Raw genomic sequence first — 8,940 nt, 5'->3', positions numbered from 1 at the left:
GTTCCTCTCATCGCCCTTGGCCCCGCCACTGCCTACGGTTCCTCCGCCTCGGTTTATTGGTGGTCAGCCCATTTACACAGTGCGGAGGATACTGGGTTGTAGGCGGAGGGGTAGGGGGTTTCAGTTCTTGGTGGATTGGGAGGGGTACGGGATAGAAGAGCGTTCTTGGGTGCCTCAAAGGGATATTTTAGATCCCAGCCTGATCGTTGATTTCCGGCGGCTGAATCCCGAGGCCCCCAGGTGAAGGTCTGGTGCCGTTCGTCGGGGGAGGGTACTGTTACGATTCTGGTTCCTGACTACGGTCGGGAACCACCCACCTTCTCTGTCATCTGTCACCTGACTGCTGTCACTTGTTTTTCACTGTCATTTAGTGCTGTCACTTAGGGGTTGGCTTCTGATTGGCTGTCACGGGGGTGTGTGTGGAATGTTGGTATTTGGTGGCTATTTAACATTCCTTTCCTCTGCTTGTCATTCGTCATGGCTTCACTATAGGCGTTCGGAGATAACGCTGCCGGTTCCAGTTCTGGACCACCACTAAGCTCCATTATCTATTCTCTCGTTCCTTTGCCCTTGGCATAGTATCCTAGTATTACTCTTTGTGTTCTTTACTATTAAAGTCGAACCTGTTCAAGAGTATACCTTCTCCGTCTCTGTGATTGCCTACAACAATTGGAACTCACCTACCTCCATCCTGACACCAGAGGGAGCTCCACAAATCATGTTAAACCCAGATTCGGCTCAAACAAGGGACTAAACACGTTTAGCAATTACGCCACATCAATGTGAAACGCCGTACCCAGCTGTAAAGGAATGTGAATCACTACCCACCTTCAAAACCTCTCTAAAAGAGCACCTACGGGAGACTGCAATCTGAAACTGGCCCCTGTAAATGTCCAAACTCAACCCCCTCCAATGTACAGTCCCCCCCCCCCCCCCCCCCCCCACCCAGCCTACTCAACCCACCCCACCCGAGCAGGTCCTGCATTATTATTATTATTATCTCCAATGTAGTTTCCCCCCCCACCCACCTACCCAACCCCCTCCAATCAATCAATCAATCAAACATTGATTGATTGATTGAAAACTTTATTAACAGATTGCAGAATGGGTAGAGCAGGGGACGGGGTTGCACGCGGCTCTGTGAGCAGAAGCATGCGCACGCGCGCGCACACAGGAATGCACTGCACTCGACTGATGCGCCAACTCGCTAAGTATCCACCTGGCTACTCGTCAGGTGTGTTCAAATACGTTCTCAGATACATTCACACAAAACTTGTGAATGAAATGTGTTACATTCCATTCGTAGAGGCAATTAGGCATTGTCTTTAGTCTGTGCGTACGCGAGGGAACATTTGTGAGCACGCGTGCACGTGGCGTCATTCAAACACCGTGCAACCAGCTTTGAAATCACCAACGCAAGCCAGGGGTACAGTACAGTACAACTCAATACACACAATTGTTAAGGACATGCAGACCAGAGAAAGACTTTCGTCTAGTTTACATCATGATCAGGGTCCCCCGTTTTACAACACACGTGCGCACACGCAATGGCATAGGAGGAGGCGGAGCACATACAGTATGAGTTGTTCAAACAACCTAATGCTGTAATATTAGTATTTATAATAGTCATAATATTTGTAATAAGCTAATTTATAATAGAATACACTTTATTCTAAGAGGAAGATACAGAAAGGCTTGGGAAATACCCCCCATTATTACATTCCATGTGTAGTAGACCCACGCCCGAGGGAAACGACGAGGCCCGAGACAATAATGTCATTGTTAGTTCGACCCTTCCTTCATAATCTCTCCGCCAACTGTCACCCTAAAGCTGGGGCTCCCGTGGCAGTTCATGGAGTCGGCAGATAGATGGCCTTGTCCCGAGACAGACGACATACATACATACATAGACCACTGAACTTCCGCGTTTCATGGAGTTCGTGAGGGGGAGGGGGGAGGGGGTAAAGGGAGCGGAATGAATGTTGATTAGAGCCTTGGGCGTTAAGTGTTAGATATATAAGTGGCTCATCAACATTAATGAATGTTATGCCCCCCTTACCCCTCCTCCCACCACTCTCTCTCCACTCCTCCCAGGAGCTCAACATACCGGAAGTGTTGCGGTGGTCTAGGGGCAGCTTGTCCCCGTGCCGCGGTGCATGGTGGGATGAGATCAGGTAAGCTGCCGTCCAGTGACAGACTGAGCCACAGGGACGGAACAGGTGAATGATCGACTAGTTCCACTTTACCGTTATTGTTATTACTATTGTTCTTATCGCGGGGCACCATCGAGATATAATAGCGGATGTTTTTACGCGACTCGCCCCGGTGAGTTGGATGGGATCCCGCGTCCAAATTAAAACGGAGCAGCAGATAAAGGAGGTCGAACGAACCCACGCCAGGAGTCTGGAATTAACAGGTAGGTAACGTTACGCTATAAATAACTTTATGTTTATGTAGGTCTTCTTGACATCATCAACCCCGTCCGTCTGCGTTTGAACTTGACATCGTTTATTGTCATCTCGCTATTATTATAGCGCCATACATTATCACCACCCCTATATAGGCTATTAGGCTGTCGTGTGTCATATGTTTATTATTTTCAGTCATTGCTGTTTTGTATTTGGACAACAGCATTTATTTTCTCCTAATAGATATGAATCGAATACCGTATAATTGTACCGTTTATTTCGCGATTATGTTGTTGTAGTTACTATTCTTGGGACGTGTTATAACAGTGGGTTGGTGGCTGGCCTGCGCATGGAGACAGCAGACAGACACTGATGATCTGTGTTTTTAACTAAGATCGCCTTACTTACAGGGCTTCCTGGATATGAGACGTGTGTGCATATCATTTTCACTCCTATTATCCTCACTATATGGGAAAAACAGCTGTTTGTAATCTGATCTTTATCGGAGTTTTTTGTGTGTGTTGTGGCGATGATCAGTGCATGCGGCTCTTCATTATAGAGCAGCAGGGCAATGCACAGTTGTGTGGAGTCGGACAGTAGGCAAGGTACTGCTGCCATTTCGCACATGATGCAGATTTCCTCATCAGATATTCACGAATGTCTTCTTTGTCATAGTCTTGTGTTGTTGTAACTTATAGTCGGCCTCGGGGCTGGGCTTGGCTTGGCAAGTTGTAATGGTGCTTCTTGAAAGAAAGGATGATGTCATGCACAGCAATGCACCGAGGCCCAAGCTAATAGACTATTGAATATATCCTATTATACAAACCACACAACCATAAAAGTCTGGCCCAATTTTGTCCTGGTCTGCCATCATCATATCTCTCTCTGAAAGCTGCATTGCTAAATGTGAGGGAGTATCTTCCACCCATTGTGAGTTACTTAATAATTTTACATATTATGAATACACTTTGCAATCAAAGTAATGTCACAATATTAGTTATGTTATTGTTGTGAGGGTTAGCAAGGCATTTAACTATATCGTGGCACATTAAAAGGACTCAAGCATGCTGTGTAGGTCTTCCATCTGTGTAGAAGACACATGTGACTAAAGTTCTTTATATTTTCTCTCAATTGACCCTAAAGTAATATGTGTATATTTGAACCCTCATTTAACCGAACAAGCTGCCTCATCCAGTACATTCTTACATTCTCACACTTTGGGACTATACCCAGTACTGATCCACTGGAGCAGTTGGGGGTTAAGTGCATTGATTGATTGATTTAAAACTGTATTAACAGATTGCAGAATGGGTACAATACAGTATGGCTCAATGCACACAATTGTTAAGGGGATGCAGACCAGAGAAAGACTTTCGTCTTGTTTACATCAGGGTCCCCCATTTTCAATTCACCATTCATTCATTGCTTAAGGCAGTGTTTCTCAAAGTGGGGGGCGCGCCCCAGGGGGGGCATTGAGATTTAAAAAAAAAAAAAAATTATTACAGAAAATTATCACTAAAGTGCTATCTGTTGCAGCTGCACTGTTCTCCATGAAAAGACCATATTTGGATAAGTTTGACCATTTCTCAAAATCTGAAAATCATTATTTAATAAAACACAGAAAAGGATCACCAAGTTACTCTGGATAAAAAAAAAACTTTACAGACAACATTGAGACAAAGCTTCCTGACACATCTCCATCCAAACTCTTGGAAGAACTCATTGAAATCTCATCTGATACCACCTGGAGAGCTAGTTTCAGAGTGTGGTGCTGAGTACCAAGTATCTCATGATGCAGCAGTTAAGGTGTTGATACCATTCAGCACCGCATATCTGTGTGAAGCTGGCTTTTCATCCATGACAGCTCTGAAAACAAAATATAGGGCCAAGTTGAGCCTTGAGGATGACATGCGTGTTGCCTTGTCAAAGACTGACAGCAATAAAGACTGTTTGCTTATTTCCTATGTTCGCTTTGTAAATTCCCAGTCACTGAGTGAAGATCTGCTGTTTTGCAAATATGTCAAAAACAGCGACAGCTGATGAGCTCTTCAAAATTATTGACAGTTACCTGACAGAACATGGACTGAAATGGGAGAACTGTGTGGGCTTTTGCTCTGACGGTGCGCAGGCCATGGCAGGGAAAAGGAGGGGGCTACAGGCGCTCATCAAGGGGTCTTGCCAAACGCGCAATGGACGCACTGTAAATTCACAGAGAGGCGCCAGCGTCAAGACAGCTTAGCCCTGAGCTGAATGAGGTTTTGACAGAAGTTATAAACGTGGTAAATTTCATCAAAACCCGAGCCCTGAAAACGCGCCTGTTCTCTGCGCTGTGTGAGGAGATGGGAGCTGACCATTCTCCAGTGCTGTTTCACAGCGAGGCAAGGTGGCTCTCGCGAGGGAAGGTGTTGCCAATTTGAAAGGTCACGATATTGGTGTTATTTCAATAAATTTAAACATGGCCCATTTCATGACCATTTTGTTGGGGGGGGGGGGGCCAAGATATTTTGGTCCGCCAAAGGGGGGCCTGACAGAAAAAGTTTGAGAAGCACTGGCTTAAGGTTAAGGGCATGTTGAGGGAGGAGAGAGCGCTCCCTGATGTTCCCAGCCGGTCCAGGGAACCAGCATCCTTCCAGGCACAAACCACTTTCTCTAACCAGGCATTACAGTAGCTAACTACTGCTGTCCCATACCATGGTATTCACACCTAGAAGGAGAACATTAAGAGTGACACCATAGCTCTCAAAGAGCACCTACGGGTGGCTGCAATTAGAAACGGGCCCTGGTAAATGTCCAAACCCCCCACCCACCCCCAACCCCCTCCAATGTACAGTTTCTTCCCCTTCGAATGTATATATATTTTTATATGATCTCTTATTCTTAAACAGTACTGTATATTTGTATGTCTTGTATGTCATAAATGTCTTGAGGAAACTACTGTATATCTGTTCTGATGAATTGAAAATGGGGGACCCTGATGTAAACAAGATGAAAGTCTTTCTCTGGTCTGCATCCCCTTAACAGTTGTTTGTATTGAGCCGTACTGTATTGTACCCATTCTGCAATCTGTTCATAACGTTTTCAATCAATCAATCAATCAATCAATCAATCAATCAATCAATCAGCTGCCATCCTTCATTGATTTACACTGACAACAGCACACAAGTTACAGCGTTACAGTTGCTGTAAGTGATATTTCATTGTTAAAATAAGTGTTAAATAGTTCTACATTCCATCAGCCAGTCACTGATATAGAGTGTTTGGTCAGTAACATGGGTCTCTCAGTCCCTCCACTCTGCAGTAAACACAAAATAAATGTCCTGGTATCCCGTTCCCACTTTATCCAATCAGGAGAGAGAACCCTAGATACTTTCACTTATTTCAAGAAGTCTTGCCAAGCCAAATTTGCTTACTAATAATAATAATTTTGCAGTGTGTGGAGTTCTCTCTCCTGATAAAGTGGGAACAGGATACCAGGCAATGTATTTAGTGTTTACTGCAGAGCGGAGGGAAGACCCATGTTACTGACCAGACAGTCTATATCAGTGATGGCTGTTGGAATGTAGAGCTATTATGTTAGCATGTAGACCACTTACAGCACTTTTAACTTATTAAACAGTTCAGCTTCTAAATTATATTTGTATAGTTAGTATAACACTTCAAGTTCAAGTTCCTTTGTTAGTCATGTGTAGGTTGACACAAGTTCAACATTTCAGTGAAATATGTTGGACGAGAGAACGGGTCAGCTCATATAAACTGATACAAATATTAAAAAGTAGATACACATTTAATAAAAAATAATATAACGGGAGCTCCAGTAGTTCACCGCATATCTCGGCGCTATTTCTGCGTCGGGGAAAACCGTGCTCGTCACGGATCTGGGGGACACGAGTTCGATTCCCGGACCCGCCGTCATTTATCAGAATGTCTTCCCCTGCTCTACATCCCGTTTCAACCTGTTTCTGTCGGTCATGCTTGACCAGAAAAGCGATAAACGCTAAAAAATAAAGCTTAAAAAAAATAAAAAAATAACACTATATAGGCTATATGTATGAAAATGAGGGGTTGTGTGTAAAAGTGACGTGAAGCGTATACAACAGTCCATAATGGCAGCAGTCATGGTTGATCTGTATGTAAACAGTGCAGACAGCAGGTAAGCAGATATGCAAAGTAGTATATTTAGGTTCATGAGTTGAGAGGCCTGATCGCCTGGTGGTAAAACTGTCCTTGAGTCTGGTGGTGCGTGCAGCCCTGCTCCTGTATCGTCTGCCAGATGTTAACAGGGAGAACAGTCTGTGTGCTGCAGGGTGACTGTGGTCCTTGATGATGCTGCATGCCTACCTCACGCACCACTGGTGAAAGATATCCTGAATGGCCACGAGTCTGATGCCAGTTGAGTGCTGTGCTGCCTCCACTACTCTCTAGTGATTCGTGGCTGTGGGCAGAATAGTTCCCATACCAGGCTGTGATGCAGCGTTCATGCCAAACTTCCTCAGTCTCCTCACTCAGGGATACTTCAGTCAGTCTTTTTGAACAGACACCACTCTCTCCTAAAGCTAGAAATCAGAGAGAACCCTCCAATCGGTGAAGTAACTGGGATGTGAATGTGGTTGCTCCATAGATAATGAATGGGCCGCTGACTTCATGTGTCCATAATTACTGTAATTCTGACCTTCTCACACAAACATTTTATGACATAATTTCTGTGCTGCCATGTACCGTGTCCTCAGTTATACTTATATTTAATATTTACTCACTTTCCTTTCCGCTGCCTGTTCTTCCTCTTCTCTTTGGTTCCTCTTCCTCTCCTCTCTCCCATCTCCTTCCCCACACAGGCCACCTCCTCCTCTCTCACTCTCACTCTGCATAGGTGAGATCCTTATCTGGGGACGAGAGAGCATGCAGCACAATCTAACCCCCACTTCTCTAATGATTTGCAGGGCTTTCCCCCGAGATTTTCAAACAAGATGGTGCTGAGTCGTAACTAGGGGGTGGTCTGTAGGGGGTCTGTGCCCCCCGTCCGGGAGGCAAAACATATTTTCAATAAAGAAAGCCATTTGCTGTAATTGCCTGCAACTTAAAACATGATCATGGTTCACCATTCTTGGTTTATGCCACTGTTGCTCCGTTTCAGTGCAGCTGTGTACAGGGGGGACAACTTTGGTACCCGTCTCAGAATACTGAGCTGACAGCAGGAGTAGTGCAACAATGTGGTTGCAAAGTGCTGTGCCAGCGAGACATGAACAACGATGCACAGTCATTATGACTGGCTTTGAATGTTTCAGGACAACCTAAAAACAAAAGAAAACAGGGGAACATTTTTATTAGAAAGAATAGATTGAATTTGATTGTTTCAGAAATAATTTTATGCTACATGAGACAAACCTATGCAGGTCTCAGAGGCACTTGCCAATCGGGCAAGTACAGGTCATGTTCTACTTGCCCAAAGGTCATGCCCACTTGCCCAAAGGTCATGCCCACTTGCCCCGAAAAGTAAATTGTCCATTATAAAATGATACTGTAGGTAAAATGAAAATTACCATAAATTGAATTACCGTTAAATTTAACACTTATTGTTTTACTTCAAACAATGTGAAAATAGCACATTATAGGTCAACAGTGCTCTTATTTTACATTCCACAGACCAGAAGACCTGACCTGACCACGTTCAGGTGTTTAGACAGACATCTCGTGTTGTGTTTATAGACGGTTGTGTTCCCTCTCAAACAAGCACTTGCCCGGTCGGGCAACCGGAAAGCAAACTCTACCTGTCAGAAAGTTTTATTTACCTGCAAGGGGCAGGTGGGCAACCCTTAGTGTCAACGCCTGCCATATGCTAATGATAACACTGCTTTGGTACTTACCAGCAGTAATGATTAAGCAGGTAGACCATGACCAGAGAACACAGCCATGAACAGGCTTTGAACAGAGAACAAAATCAACAGAACTCCATATGCTAATGATAACACTGCTGTGATACTTACCAGCAAGCAGGTAGACCATGACCAGAGAACACAGCCATGAACAGGCTTTGAACAGAGAACAACATGAACATGCAATCAACAGAACTGGAACGGGCCATAAACAGAAAACTAGGCCATGAACAGCCCATACGAGTCAAGTCAATAACGTGACTGACGAGAGCACCCACAGGGCTCCAGAGGGCACCCATTTGGGAATCGGATGCACCCCAAAAAAAAAAGTTAATGCATCTAAAAATTATAATTGGTCGCACCAGTGCACCTTACATTTAGCAGGTCTGTCTATGTGTGTGTATGTATATGTGCACCTGAATTATGCATTACATGAAAAAGTTAGGCGCACCGTGCAACCAACTAAAACGTTTAGTACTCTGGAGCCCTGAACAAACACTGCCCTTCCACCATTTCACCCTACTCTTAAACTGTGGGGCTTTTCATTCTTCTTCAGTGACCTGTAGCGCAACAGGCTCTGATGCTGACTTGACCTGTCAGCATGTCTTTATTTGAAACTCTCAGGCATAAAACATGACATGATGAATAACAAGATAGTTTGA

At 44.5% G+C, this 8,940-nt stretch overlaps 1 protein-coding gene across 1 annotated transcript in view; it reads left to right on the top strand.

Moving 5' to 3' along the window:
* The first annotated feature begins 2,203 nt into the window (after positions 1-2,203).
* The window catches only part of klc3 (kinesin light chain 3), a 40,118-nt gene continuing 33,381 nt past the window's right edge, over positions 2,204-8,940 (top strand). Inside the window, 1 exon segment of the mRNA XM_084334703.1 lies at positions 2,204-2,416. Coding sequence (XP_084190829.1) covers positions 2,335-2,416 — 82 coding nt within the window. The 5' untranslated portion in view covers positions 2,204-2,334.

This window comes from Notolepis coatsorum, assembly GCF_963971535.1.
Source record: "Notolepis coatsorum genome assembly, chromosome: 1".
NCBI lineage: Eukaryota > Metazoa > Chordata > Actinopteri > Aulopiformes > Paralepididae > Notolepis > Notolepis coatsorum.
Note: the sequence above shows the minus strand (reverse complement) of the source record. Positions and strands in the feature narration are given on the sequence as shown.